Source organism: Alexandromys fortis, unplaced genomic scaffold, assembly GCF_014885135.2.
Source record: "Alexandromys fortis isolate MF-2015 unplaced genomic scaffold, M_Fortis_MF-2015_v1.1 scaffold_61, whole genome shotgun sequence".
Lineage (NCBI taxonomy): Eukaryota > Metazoa > Chordata > Mammalia > Rodentia > Cricetidae > Alexandromys > Alexandromys fortis.
In genome coordinates, this window is record NW_026067962.1 from 8,911,366 (window position 1) to 8,927,067 (window position 15,702).

The following is a 15,702-nucleotide window of genomic DNA, read 5'->3' on the forward strand; positions in this document are numbered from 1 at the left end:
GGTATTATTTACAGCGCAGGCCTTGTACATTGGACTGCTAAAAGGTAGTTTTTGCTATAGGACAATTATTTTCCATTGTAGTTGTGTCAAGATTCTTATAAACATCCATGTGAGTTCATGTTTGGAAAACTGTGGAGTTACTTCTATGACCAGCAGAAGTAAATAGATACAGTGTTTAGTATTGCGGCAGCTCATGCTTTTCCTTAGGTCCCATGGAGAAAGCACTGTTCTCTCAGCGTGTTGAGCATTCCTTAGAACTTGTGCAGTTGTGTGTCTCACACAGCTAGTGTTCCTTCCTTCTCTCTTGTCTTTGTGTCTTATAAGAAACTGCCTCGAACTGGCCTTGATCCTGTCCCACCAGGGAGACCTTAGTCTTCCTGTAAGCAGACAAATGGAGCAAATTTTATCCAGCTTTATCTGGAGGAGACTGGGTTTAGGCTTCATGGAAGATCTCTACCTTCACAGCACCCATTGAATAGGAACATCTTAATTTATGTTATTTATTACTTTGTTTTTTATATATAATGTAATTGAAACATTTCTCTCTTTCCCTTCCTCCTCCTTCCAGACTCTTCCATATATCCTTCTTGCTCTCTTTCAAGTTAATGTCCTCTTTTCTGTTGTTATTGTATGCATATATTATACATATATTTTCTAAATGTAACCTGCACAGTCTGTTTAGTGTTACTCTTATGCATGTTTTCAGAGCTGACATTTAGTACTGAGTAACCAGTTCGTATGCTCTTCCTTGGGAAGACTATTTGTCTCGCTCTCAGCATTCCTTAGTGGTGTGTAGCTCTTTGCTTAGGGTTTTGAGGCCCCTTGGCTTTTTCCCCATCCACTTTTGCATGTCCACTGCTGTCCTCCTCCTTCATAACTCGTTTGGGCAATTAGGGTGCTTAGAGTTTGTGGATGTAACTTATGAGTTGAAAGCACAATCTCATAGCAAACTTTCTGGTCTTCTGGCTCTTGCAATCTTTTTACCCCTTCTTCCACAATATTCCCTGAGCCTTAGGTGCAGGAGTGTTTTAGCTGTATCCAAAGGGACTGTGCCCCACAACTCTGCGTTTTGATTGGTTGTGGTTTTCTGTACTAATCACTGTCTGTTGCAAGTGAAGTTTCCTTAATGAAGAGTGAAGACTAAACTCATCTGGGAGTGTAAGGACAAGTATTTAGTTTGTTGTTAGAAGTTACGCTGGTTTAGTATAAAGTAGTGAGTATAGCTTCTCCTCCAATTACGGTGGTTTCACTAGTACTGAGTAGTTAGCTAGTTTTCCAGTACCAGACATGGTCTTCCTCTTGCTGAGTGTGACCTAAGGCCAACCAGAGAGATGTTGGATGCCACTAAGGGATGCATGCCGCAACTGAATCCTAAGGGTTGTTGTACCATGCTGGTCACTGATGTAATTCATAGACATTATAACTGGGTGGGACTGTTGTTTGCCTCCTTCCTTTGGAAGCTTGCATGCATTTCTGGTACTATTGAAAGCTAGTCCTCAGGGAAGTGTTTTTCAGGTTAGTTCTAGTATAGGGAGCTCTGGCTTTGTTTTAGAAGGACATGGTCTTCTGTATCAGGGACTGATCTTATGTCTTGGGGACAGCCAAGGGCAGTAGTATAGGCCTGTATGTTTTGGGGAGTCTCATGGACAGCCCTCGTCAACAAGGGCTTTTTCTGTCTCATATTGGGTTTTAATTAGGTGGTCTTTGGCTCTTGGAAGGTTAGCACTATTAACCTCAATGAGATAAGTTCATTAAAATTATTTATGTATGTTTATATACATGTATTATAGGTTTTTTTAAAGGTAGCTAATAGTATGATGTAAATCCATCTGGCCTTGGACTTTTTTTTTTTTTTTAAGCTGGAAGGCTGTTTCAATTTGCTCATTTATTGGGGATTTGTTTATGTTGTTAACTTCTTGGTTTAAATTTGGTGGTTTCACTAGCCATAGAAAAAAATCATCCATTTATTTTAGGTTTTCCAACTTAATAGAGTTCAGGTCTTTAAACTATTCCCATATACTATTCTGAATTTCTTTGTTGTCTATTGTAATGTCTATTGTAATTCCTTTTCATTTCTGACTGTTAATTTGGGTTCTCTCTTTCTTTTGGTTAGTTGGGTCAAGGATTTGTCAACTTTGTTTATCTTCTCAGGGAACCAGCTCTTAGATTGATTCTTTGTTTTCTTTTATTTCTTTCTGTGTCGCAGGTTTCTCCTCTGATTTATTTTATTAATTCTTGCTATTGACTGGGTTTGGATTTGATTTGTTCATGTTTTTCCACCCTTTTGAGTCCCATCATTATCATCAAGTTGTTTATTTGTGCTCCTCCTGATTTGTTTGCTTGTTTGTTTTAAGACAGGGTTTATTAATGTAGTTTTGGAGCCTGTCCTGGAACTCGGTAGACCAGGCTGGCCTCGAACTCACAGAAATCTGCCTGTGTCTGCCTCTGAGTATCAGGATTCCAGGTGTGCACTATTTTCCCACTGAGCTATTTTTAATATTTGCCTGAGGGCATGTGTGGTAAAGAAAGAAAAGTTGAGTTTCATGCAGACATTTGGAAAGGTCTGACTGGTTGTGTGGGTTGGAGTTTCCCCCCCAGTGACCCTGGGTGACTCTGACTTCCACTTCTGATGTGTTGGTGCTGAAAGGCTGTGAGGAGGTCACTGACTACCTCACTATTGGTTCCTGAGGAATCTGTGCCCCAAGTGATTTAGAAAAGAAGTTATTCCATATCTAAAAAATACCTTCTCCATATGTGTTTCTGTGTTTCAAAGGAACATAGTTAGGTATATTAGCTATATATCATCTGTCTGTCTACCTATCTTACCTACTTACCTATCTACCTACCTATCTTCTCTCTCTCTCTCTCTCTCTCTCTCTCTCTCTCTCTCTCTCTCCTCTTTCTTTACCTACCTGTCTACATGTCTACCTACCTACCTATCTACCTACCTACTATGTATCTATTACCTATCTACCTATCAGTCTGTCTGTCTGTCTATCTATCATTCTCGCAAAACTTACTGTTCAGGGAAGCTTAGAACTTGCAGGGCTTTACATCATGTGTGGGGTGATGTAATACATCTTAACCTGTAAAACAAAAAAAGTAATTTGAAGACGCTTTGCTTAAAAATTGGTATGTTTCAGGTTGTTTAGAATTATCAGTTGGCAAGAAATTATTGAATAGTTTTATGTATTTACAGAAGCTAGCACAGAATATAGAAAATATCCTGTGTATAAGGAAATTATATTTTGATTTAATACAGTTGGCAAGAAATTATTGAGTAGTTTTATGTATTTGCAACAGCTAGGACAGAATATAGAAAATATCCTATGTATAAGGAAATTGTATTTTGATTTAATACAATATAGACACAACCAAACACAGGAGACTGAACTATGTAAAATAAGCTGCCTAATACCTGGTGTTAGGAAAGGCACTGGGTCCTTGTCTTGGTCAGAAGAAGAAAGTTGGAGGCTGTTACTACCACTTTTGGGACTCATGACGGGCCATATGCCTGCGTCAATATCAGTGACCATTGTCCTGTGTCACACTTGGGGGTGTAGTTTATTGACTCTTGCAGGGTATATAGCACAGGAACATGGGTTTTTGAATAGTGTAAAGTTTTGCCAAAGAAGTAGTTAAAACTGGTTAGGTCTTCTCTAATAGGCTTGAGTATGTGGCTGCTTGAAAGATGTTTTCAAATTAGGTGGAGTTTGTATGTGTGTTTTATTCTTAATGAAGCAATTATTTTCGTTGTTAAAAATGTGTTGATTGCTTTGTCTTTATTAAAAAAGCAATACCCATTGTAGATACTGGAAATGCACACATGCATAAAAGGAGGGGCTGTTAACGCGTAGAGTCATTCTCTCTAACCTCTAACCCACCTGGAGGTCTGCTTCTGACTGTTCAGGGCAGCAGTTTCACACTGACATGGAGGGCTTAACTAAAACACAATCCTCTCTCAGTAGCTCGTACTTAGTGTCTATACTATTTTGGCTTGCTTTGATTTTTGATTTGGAAATTCCCCTTTTTTGTCTACTCTATGTGATGGAAAATGCCACTGACTCATTGCTGGGGACCAGCAGGAGACATTCCATGAACTTACCAGTGTTCTACTTTCTCTCCTGCTGCAGGGAACTGGCCTCTGGCCAGGGCTTCTGCCTCCTCTGCCCACTCTTTCTTCTTTTTTCCTTCAGCTCTCACTATTCCTTGTCTCACCTAGCCTCTCTGGCTGATGGAGCTGTCACGGTGTGTCCCTAGGAACAGATGTAGCAGAAGCTGGCAGCCTGGGGTGGACAAGGTCGTGGTTTTGCATGAGCCAGCTGTAACTTTTACTTTTGCTCAGGTTGTATCCTCCATGTCAGCAATCGCTGGTTCATCGGGGACTTTTCTATTTCAGTTCCAGCAGATAGAAGAGGTGACTGAGGGTGAGCTTCAGATCTTCCTTCAGCTGTGGCTGGGAAACGCTTCTGGGATAGGAAAGTGACTGCTGATCTAGGGCACAGCTTGCATTACCTAGATTTGTATAAAGTAATGGCATTTGAATAGTTCTAGGGAGAAACAGTTTTGTGAACAGAAATATGTTGGCTTTTTATTTTAGATCTTGGATCCGTCACAGATATTTTGTGCCACATGATGCCCTTCTACAGCTATGACATCCCTCACACCTGTGGACCTGACCCTAAAATATGCTGCCAGTTTGATTTTAAACGGCTTCCTGGAGGCAGATATGGTTGTCCCTGGGGAGTCCCACCAGAAGCAATATCTCCTGGAAATGTGCAAAGCAGGTATAAAAATACATGGTTTGTGAGACACCAAGAACACCGTGGCTACTCGGAATTGTTGAAGGATCGAACAAATGGGTGTTGGCAGCCAGCATTATCCTCATTCAAACCAGATCTAAAGCAACTTCAAAATGCCAGCACCTCGACTATACCTTTAGGGGTTATAATTTAATGGCAAGTGAACAATGGTGGATCAATATACAATGGCTAGCCTGTAATATGCTGTTATTACCATCTCCTTTATACTCATTATAAAAGCTTTCTACTGGGTTTGATTGATTTCATATACTTCTGTTGATAATAAGACTTTTGGTCCCCGTTGTACAAATTGGTAAGAAAAGTAACTCACCTGCAAAAACACATTTATTGGAATGGAGCACATGAAGAGTATAATTATCTCTTACCTTAATAACGATTTCAATAATGGTGAGTATGCACAGCTCAGTTGAATACACGGCTTTGCATCTTTCTGATGTTTTTGACTTATAGAAGACGTAAATTAGAATTATTTATGTTTAAATACATGTGAACAAAAGTCGCAAGGATGGTCTGATTCTTCAGCGAAAGTGTAGTGGTAAAGGGAATGTCTCAAGTTACTTAGAGTTTCTCACTTTGGCTCTTACAAAACTCAGTTCTTACATTTAAAGTGAGAGGGGTGTGATATATTATGTGTATATATTTCATACACATGAAATATACACGTGCACACGCAGATCACTCACGCACACACACGCACACGCAGATCACTCAAACGCACACACGCACACGCAGATCACGCACACGCAGCTCACTCACACGCACACACACGCACACGCAGATCACTTACATGCACACACATGCACACGCAGATCACTTGCACGCACACACATGCACACGCAGCTCACTCACACGCACACACACGCACTCACAGATCACTCACACGCACACACATGCACAAGCAGATCAATGATTAAAGAAACAGAAGTCAGGACTTTTAAGAGAGAGCAAGGGGGGAGGTTACATGGGAAAGAGTGGAAGGAGGAAAAGAGGGGGAAATTATATGTTTATGTTTTGAGTTCAAAAATTGAAACAATCTTTTTAAAATGTTTGGGAGGAGGAAAGTGATACTGGGCCATTTGACTTTGATGGTTTGTCATCAGGGACACACGCCAGTGTGAGCCCCTCATTGTATCAGACCTATGCCGGCCTTCTCGAGTGTGCGAGGCTGTGTTTCGTCAGATTCTCACTTAGCAGTGGTTATGACACTGACCAGGCCTAGGGTACCTCTAGGAGAGGTTGGCCAGGCATTTGAGAGTGAGCATGGCTCTATTTATCAGTGGCTATAGTGAAGAGGAGCGTGGCCGTGAGTGACGTTGCCTGTCTACTTAGCAAGCAGTTGTATTCCCAGGCTCTCAGGTTAGCCAGGTGTTTCAGTTGGTGAAGACCCCTTTAGTCTTTTGGTGCTACTGAAGGTGCCTGTTGGGGATGAGAGACAAAACACATTTTGTGTAATTGTATTGCTCTGCAACCTTTCAGAGATTGTTCCTCAGAAATATACCGCCTACCGAGTGCAGTGATTCTCAAGTTGCTTCAGGCTCCTCAGGGATGTGAGAAAATGATCTGCACTATACTTGTGTAGAGTTTTAAAAACTTTTGAAATGTGAGCTGCTGGTTGTTTAATATCTGTATACCATCTTATTTTTTAAAAAAAAATTGTCATAAGAATAAGTCAAATATAGGTATTCCAGGTAACTTAGTGACATCTTTCCCCTGTTCAGTAGCTAAAGAGAATTAGACTTAATTGTAATAGACAGGTGCCATCTTTTGATAGTTTTGGTTCATTGGCTTCCTCTAATTTTCAAAAGAGGAAATAAACTCCATCATTTTAATTTTTGACCTATTGTTGTATTTTGAATTGCTTCTTTTCATTGAATATCAGATAACCTTAGAATTAGGGATTTAGTTGACATTTGTTAGCATAGACTAAGTCAGGAACAAATGGTAGCTGCATGCCTTCAGATGTGGGTGCTGGCCAGTTAGCTGTTCATCCATCCATCTTTTGATGGATGGGATAAGCTAGTAGCTGGTTTTTCTCAGCTGGGCTCACAGGTTATGAAGGATGTCAAAAGTAAAGGCATGGCAATGTTTGCACTGCCTTTTGTCTCTGTTATAAGCCATGTATATTTAAGCTATGTTTCATCTATTAGTCTACTATTTTTTTTTTTCTAAATTTTGGCTACCTCGGGAGTGTAATTGGGTGCTCATTCTTGGTACATATTTTTTATCTGTTGTTATATTTTCTTTTTATTCCTTTTTCTGGGGAGGAAGTTCTGCTTATATGTGGTTGATATCATTGCTCATATGCATTTGAATTTATAAGTAATAATCTAAAAGTATTTTTAGGAAATGTGAAATGTTATGGACTTGGTAAAAAGGATTAAAACCTGACCAAACACTAATCTCAGAAAAGTAAGAATCATGTGTTCACTATGGTTACAAACCTAAGCTCAGAAAACTAAGAATCATGTGATAACTGTGTGTTATATTCTACTTATCAAGCTACTAAATGATTGCTGAAATTTTATTTGCAAAGCAGTCTCAGAGACTATAAATTTCAGACAGTCCGTATGGGACTCTTAAGTTTAATTAAATGTTATTTTTCATAAAATGCTCCTTATTGATGTTCTTTGAGGTACTTTCATAAGTTTTCTATTGGGAATTGGAATTTACTTTTGGATAATCTTTGAAGTGAAAATTGGAATACCAGGCAAGAAAATATCCTTGTCATTTAAACATTAGTTTCCTCAGCTTTGGCTTTCTGTGCACGACATGATTCTTGGCTCATCTGAGTACTTAATTTCATCTCATGAGCCTCTCTTCCTGTTTTCTCAATGCTGCCCCAACTCAGCGTCCTCCAAAGGCAATACTCAGAATGCTGAATCTGAAGTGTAAAGCCTGTTGGAGTCAGCACATTGTGTTTAGCTGGCTTTGAGGGTCATGGTTCAAAGTCCAAGAGGGCGGGGACAAGAAGAGCGAGTTCAGCTCCCAAGCAGAGCCTGTTACTGATAGAAAGGGCCCGGTGACAGTGATGGGACAGTTGGTGGCAGGTGTGCAGGGATGGGTATCCCTTTGGAAAAGAAAATATAAAATTCTATAAAATATGGGTTATGATTTATACCTTTTAATCTTTTTCAAAGTTTGCGTACTTCTGTGTTTTACCAGACTATTAGAAGTTTTTTAATTAAGTTAGAACGTGGAATATTAAAGTAGAGCCAAGTTCAGTATTGATGTGTAGTTGAGAAACCTTGTATCCTCTTATATGAGATATATGAGATTGTTTTAATGTGTGGGCTGTCTGCTCTCTAATGCTGTGGCAAGGAAGGGGGATATTAACTTCTCAGTTGGCTGTAATTTTTCAAAGGGATATCTATTGGAAAACTATATGGTTTCCCTACAATCAGAATTTGTGGCCATTTAAAATAGACACTAAGTGATGGGGAAAGTCTCTTAGACTTTTTTTTTTAATTAATGATACTTTTCCATTATAATATGTCCTTGAATCCCTAAGTTATCTTTTTACAGAGCTATGGTGTCAGCTTTTCCTGATACACTTTTTCATGGTTTCCCCTTTTCTTTCACAGGGCTCAAATGCTACTAGATCAGTACCGGAAAAAGTCCAAACTTTTCCGTACTAAAGTTCTCCTGGCTCCTCTGGGAGACGATTTCCGGTTCAGTGAATACACAGAGTGGGATCTGCAGTACAGGAATTACGAGCAACTATTTAATTACATGAACTCTCAACCCAATCTTAATGTGAAGGTAACAAGGGGGTCTTGATGATGTCTTTGAAGTTGGGCCTCCATTATTTATTTAAATGAGGCCCAGCACAGCATCCAGCATCTCTGTCCTACCTATGTCCCTGGCACTTGCTTTCACACACAATAGAAATTTACCATACCCTGTGGTTCCGTTCCCAAAAGTCTTCCTTTCTCCCCACGTGAGGACATTCAGTGCTTGGGGGTTAGAAAGGGAATGTGTACCTACTAAGTCACAGTTTCTCTTTTGGGGTGTCTGCCTTGCTTACGGCCTGGGAGGCTTATTGTTTCCTTCTGGCGGTCTCCTCCTTGTGATTTGGTGATGTGACTGGCTGTTACAAATGAGCATGTCATGAGTTTTATACATATCTTGTGTTCAGAGAACAGGACACTTGCATTTTTCCTAAGTGAGTGATCTTGAAAAATAATTATTTGCTTGGGATTTTTACTGTTTTAAGTTTGTTTGCTTGCTTGTTTTTTTACTTGTGGGCAATTTAAAATATTCTGGAAAGAGCAGAGGTAGCAACCTTCTCTTCAACACCATAGCTCAGTTGCACGCTTGTCAGCTCAGGGCCACTCTTGTTTCGGATGTGTCCTCCCGCATCCTTTGGGAACAAAACTAATCCACAGCATTTTTAGAATGCATCTCTAAATGGTAAGAATTCTGCATAAAGCTGTAATAATAGTATCACTATCATACCAGAAATTAGCCATGATCTAGTGACGTGACTATGGATAGACTGGAATTTCCTCAGTCCTTACTAAGACCAGTTTCAGTCTGACACATGTATCGCATGTGGTCAGCAAAGTCTTGTTTCAGATGCATCTTAGAGACCGTGTGTGGGGAAGTTCACCCTTGGATATGTTTGCATAGTCATACATGCACCCACAGAACAGTAGGCCTGTAGGAGGAAGTGCAGGCTCCTTGTAGAAAGTTTGAAAAATTAGTAGTGGATCATAGTTTGTGTGGTAACAATTTAAGTTTCATTACGTAAACCTCTATAATGCCAAGTAAGTTCATTTCTTTTTATGTGGCTTGGTGCTTGACCTGCATGTATGTCTGTGTGAGGGTGTCAGGTCCCCTGGAACTAAAGTTACTAGGAGTTGACAGCTGCCATGTATATGCTGGGACTGAACCTGGGTCCTCTAGAAGAGCAGCCAGTGCTCTCAAACACAGAGCTACCTCCCCAGTCCTCAATTTAAAAAATGAATAAATAAATCATCCCAAATATTTACAATTAAATTTTTGCAAGGGTATGAAGTTGAGCAAAGAAAATGTATTTAAGGAAGTCTGTATCTTCACAAGTGAAGCACATCCATGATCAGAGAAGGGTATGTGAAGATCTAGATTAAATGCCTCATTTTTATTTTTATATTTTTGTTTATTTTGTATGCATGAGTGTGGAGGCCACAGGTTCACATTGAGTGCCTTGTTTGATCAATCCTCACCTTATTATTTGAGGCAGAATCTCTCACTGAACCTGGAGTTTACATATGTGACAGAGTCTGACCAGTGAGTTCCAGTGGCCCACCTGTCTCCACCTCCCTGCTGTTGCTTTGTAGGTGCATATCACTGTGTATGGCTTTCTTACGCGGGCGCTGGGGATCCGGACTCTGGTCCTCATGCTTTGTGGCCAGTGCTTTATCCGCTGAGCCCCGTGAATGCACCTTATTTGAAAATGATTTCTAGTCTAATTTCCTACTTGACCTTAAGTAATTAGATCATAATTGTGTTATTTTTTCTTTTCTTCTCTTGTATGCTCATTAAAACAAGTTTGAAAATAATTCAGTGACATATACAAAAAATTGTACAGAGTGTAAGTATGCAGAGAATTTTTTATTATTACTATTATTTTAGTGCAGCAGACTCCTTTGTATGCATCATCCAGCCTCAGGCTTAGGACATCACACCCAAAAGCAGCTCTCAGGGCCCCTCCTACTTATCGCCAGCTGCTGCAGAAACACCCTCGAGTTCTCACTCCGTCCCTCCTTCTTGAGTTTCAGGAAGGGAATCGCAAGTGTCTGCCTGCTTTCTTTTAGATGGTGTTTTGAGTCTCAACCACCCTCTTCATTCCTTTTTAAAATGTGATTTTTTTTTATTTTTTTGAGATTATAATTGCATCATTCTCCCTTCCTTTTCCCCCCTCCTCCTGTATACTCATCCTTGATCTCTTTTGAATTCATGAACTCTTTTTCTATTGATTGTTGGTGTGTGTATGTGTGTGTGTGTGTGTGTATGTGTGTGTGTGTGTGTGTGTGTGTGTGTGTGTATCCTTAAATGTAACCTGCTCAGTCTGTATATTGTTACTTGCTTGTATGTTTTCAGGGCTAACCGTTGGTATAGGTATTGGAAGACTGGTCCCGCTCAGCATTCCTTCCCTGCTTGTAGCTCTTTGTGTAGGTTGAGGCCTCATGCCCTGTCTGCTTTGCATGTCTGCTGCTGTCCTTGTTCAGCTCACTTTCAGGCAGCCGTGTTGGTGAGACTTCATTGGTCCTAGCAGACACATGCTACCACTGCCAGCTTGCTAAACCACAGAATCCCTAACTACTTTCTAAGTCCCTATATCCACAGAGAAGTGTGGCCCGCGGCCCTCATCAAGGAGAATTCTCTTCTTTCTCCTAGTGTGCCGTGCTGGTCCAGCATCTCTGGTGTCCATTTAGTGTTTATCACTACTTTAAACATGTCTACTGTTTTAGGATATTTAGGTTGTTTTCAGTTTCTCTTTAATACAAATAAAACTGCTCGCGCATGTCAGGTGGGCTTTGGCTACCATATGAATTCATATAGGTGTGAAATGGGTCCCTTGTCATTTGGTAGGCACACCAGGGCACTCCAGTGTTTCAGCTGCTGTTTCTTACGGAGTGGCTTGCTCCACAGCCTCAAGCAGACTTTGAATTTCCAGAATTGGTTTTTCTTGCAATTTTGTCCTTTTTTTTTTAACATTGTTTATTTTCATTTTATGTGTATAGATGCATGCATATTATATGGATGTTGCATGTATGTCTGTGTACTACATGAATGAAGTGCTCAAGGAGGCCAGTAGAGAGTGTTGAGGCCCCTGGACCCAGAGTTACAGAAGGTGCTGGGAACCGAACCCAAGTCCTATAGAAGGGCGGCCAGTGTTCTGACCACCGAGCCGTCTCTCCACAGCCCACCTCCCAATTGTATCCTTCTAGATGATGCATTAGGCTTTCTGTCGGTGCGGCAGATGCCAAAGAGAAACACCTTAAACACGGGGAGGATTTCTCGTGGCTCACAGTTCCAGACACCTTAAGGTTCCTTGTCTCAGTGTTTCTGCCCTTGTGAGGCAGCTGCACATCATGGAGGGAGGGCACAGAAGAGGGATGCTGAGGGTCCCAGTTCTGCCTTGAAGAGCACACTCAGTGAGCTGCTTCCTCTCCATAGGTCCCACCTCCTAAAGGGTCCCTCACTCCTGTGCCAGCAATAAGAACCCTATTGGGAACTCAGAACCAAGCGAAAGCGATAGGGTTGGTCACTGGGGAACTCAGAACCAAACCAGAGTGATAGGGTTGGTTGCTTATTTTCCCTTTCCCTGGGCATAAGTCAGATGCTATTGGGTCTTCTTTTCTTTTAGTGTGTGGTATTGCACTATGTAATGGATTTCCCTGTGGTGTTTTCATATACATATGTCAGGTGTTGAGTTCATGCTATCCATGTTAATCCCTACTCCTTTCTCATGAGAGTCTCTTTCTACTCTTGATAACCCTCTTTCTAGTTCCATTTTCCCCCTTTAAAGTCCACATATGAGAGAAAACCTTATGCTTGTTTTTATGACTTTCTGAGTCAGAATGATTTCATTTTTCGGGATGATCTCCAGGTCCACCCATTTTACTGTATCCAGTATAGTCCTTGTTGGTGTTATTCTTTCTCTTCCTTTCTCTCGGTTGAGTAATAATCCATTGTGTGCATGTGCCACATCCTCTTTTCCATTCATCCACTGAGAGCCATCTAGGCGGAATCCCTAGCGTGGCTATGGCAGATGGTATCGCAACAAACATACGCTTACAGGTTTCTGCATTGGACAGTGCCTTATTCCTCCAGGTTAAGCTCAAGTGTGTTTCCTATTCAGATCCACAGACACATCTGGAATAGGGTGCAGTGACTGCTGTGGGGCTGGGATCAAGGTACACTTATACCTGTGACAGCGGTGGTCAACATTCCTGGCGCTGTGACCCTTTAAGACAGTTCCTCATGTTGTGGAGACCCCAGCCATAATATGATTTGTTGCTACTTCATAACTGTAATTTTGCTGCAGTTATGAACAATAACATAAATATCTGTGTTTTCCGATGGTCTCAGAGACCCCTAAAAGGGTTGTTTGACCCCCCCAAAAAGGGGTCATGACCCACAGGTTAAGAACCGCTGGCCTGTGAGGATACACAGGGCATAGTCTTTTATATATATAAAATCTAGGTAAACTCTATAATTTCTGAATAAAACGAAAACAAAACAAAACCAAAAAAGCCCAAAACGTTGGTCTCTTGTGTGAATTGCATTGCATATGTGGTTCTGGATGAGTGCAGCTAACTTTTTGGTATTATGAATTTCATATATTCTGTGTATGAAATGACATTGGCCATTGTAGTTTAACCTTACATCTAGTAGCTTCGTAGTAAGTGTATTTATTGACTCTAGCTGTGTGTGGATTTTAGCTGCTTGCTGAGGGTTTGTCAGAGCCCCTTTATCAGGGTGAGCCCCTCCTCCAGTGTTCCTCGTTTGAGCAGATGCTGAGTTGTGTGTCCTCTGCTAGGTCTTGGTGTCTCATCAGTGACTGGACAAGCACCTTGTAGAGTGTGGTGGGTGCACAGCCCTCCCCACGTGCTCCCCTCTCCCCGTGTTTGTCCCTCCCTCCCATCTTCAGGCCTTTCTGGTCCTCTGCACCAGCCGTGCCGTTCTCGTCACTCTCGCTGCTTACTTACACTCAGTTCAGAGGACGTCACTTTGTAAATGGCCTCTCCATTCCCTCACAAGAACTGAGGTCAGAAGTAGGATCTGTGAGCTGCCTTGTGGCTGAACATGTTTTCAGGTTTCTGGATGGAGCGTTTGGCACCCTTCAGATCTTTACTGCTGTTCTGTCCACCTCTAGCTGGACTACTCTTTGAATCCTTTAGCACTTTGAACCTTTATATGGTTTGGGGGTCTTATGGACTTGTAGATTTAAGTAGTTCTTTAAACAGTTTAGGCACGTTTTGTCTTTGTTAAATTTGGGCTGTGGTGCAAGTCAAAGAAGGAGTCAGTGGCACCCTCCACCCCCACGTTGCACTCGTGAGTGTATCCGAGTCAGTGGCATCCTTCACTCCCCATTCACGAGTGTAACCTCTGTGCTCATGCCAACTTGCAAAATCTTCCTAAATACTTATTAATATTTCCTTTCCACATAAGAAGTAATCACTTTCAGATATATGTGAATAATCAAAACACACCTCTTTTAAACTTCCTTTCATAGATTCAGTTTGGAACTTTATCTGACTATTTTGATGCACTGGAAAAAGCAGCTGAGAAGAGTGCCCAGTCCCTGTTCCCTGCCCTGAGTGGAGACTTCTTCACTTACGCCGACCGAGACGATCATTACTGGAGTGGCTACTTCACATCCAGACCTTTCTACAAACGCATGGATAGGACCATGGAATCGCGTCTCCGGTACTAGGCCTTGAGATAACGCCATTTGTCCATCGTTTTAGCCATCATAGCATTGTAGCAGTTGTGCATGCGTCCTGTAGGTGCTGCTATATTTTAATATAATTCCAAAGTTTTAATATAGTCAGATCAAATCACCACACTTTTCTTCTTCTGAGGGAAAAGCAAGCTATGGAGTTGTGTTTGTTTCAATTTGCAGCCCATATTTTTCTAAATATTTTTTCCTGCATCATTTCTGTTCTGTGTTCACATTGGGTTGTTATTACCATGTGATCTGCTGGCAGGTACCTGTTAGAGACAGAAAGGCACATAGGGCGTCTCAGCAGCTGCAAGTGGGCCTCGAAGTGCACACTCTAAAATGAGTGTATTTTCTACGTGGGGGATCTTCAGAGGTGCCGTTTCAGCTCTGGTTTAAGTATCTTTCTATAGATGTGATTTTTCTGCTAGAAAAGCAAAATTTGAAAGAGATGAAAATTGATGGGGCAAGCAAATGATTGGTTGAATAAGTGAACTGATTGATTCTGTGGAAATGCCGGTAGAAAGCACAAGAGCATCAAGCAGCATGTCAAGTAGAACCATCATTACCGGCAGAGTTTCACATTTTTTTTTTGTTGTTGTTGTTTGTTTGTTTTTTTGGTTTTTCGAGACAGGATTACTCTGTGTAACTGTTCTGGCTGTCATAGAACTTGTTCTGTAGACCAGGTTGGCTTCTAGCTCACAGAGATCCACCTGCTTCTGCCTCCAGTGTCCTGGGATTAAAGGCATGTGCCACCACCATCCGGCAAGAAACAGGTTTCTAAGACTCCATATCAGACGTTCTGTGAAATTAACTGACATGAGTTACAGATAGTTATGAGCTGCCACGTGGAAGCTGGGAACTGGGTACCAAACCCAAGTCCTCTTGGAAGAGCAGCTATGCTCTGACCACTCATCGAGCCATCTCTCAAGCCCCTCCAAGCTGAGTCTTGCTATTAAAATCAAACTAAATCTTACCCATCCTCTTTTATGTGTTAGTGTCTTGTCAGTACGTTTTAGAAAGACATTTTTTAAAAATCATGAATTTCTTTAAGAAAATATCTCGGGTATGAAAGAAGAGTTTTTATATTATTATATATTTATTACATGAATTATGATTATACTCTTATAAAATAGTTTTCATGCACTGAAAAAATATCTATAAAGTAATGTCTGCTATTATAAATTTTTGATGATAAGATGTAATAAATGATGAATAGTATAAAGATTTATACCAATGAATTAGTGGCATTTAAGTGTTACTTATTTTCTAATGGCAGAGAGTTGTGAATATCTTAATTCATGAAATATATTCAAGCACAGTGGTTATGACTAAGACTGTATTTTTGAATTATGTTTTATGGCAAAGCAAAAAGTACACAGTAGTTTTGAATTTCTGAGTCTATTAATTTATGTAAAAACAAGCTCATTATCTGGCAGTAATATTCCA

At 40.8% G+C, this 15,702-nt stretch overlaps 1 protein-coding gene across 1 annotated transcript in view; it reads left to right on the forward strand.

Moving 5' to 3' along the window:
• The window catches only part of Man2a1 (mannosidase alpha class 2A member 1), a 162,562-nt gene that overhangs the window by 63,727 nt on the left and 83,133 nt on the right, over positions 1-15,702 (forward strand). Inside the window, exons 7-9 of the mRNA XM_050153440.1 lie at positions 4,601-4,787; positions 8,405-8,582; positions 14,047-14,240. Coding sequence (XP_050009397.1) covers positions 4,601-4,787; positions 8,405-8,582; positions 14,047-14,240 — 559 coding nt within the window. The remainder of the gene's footprint in view (positions 1-4,600; positions 4,788-8,404; positions 8,583-14,046; positions 14,241-15,702) is intronic.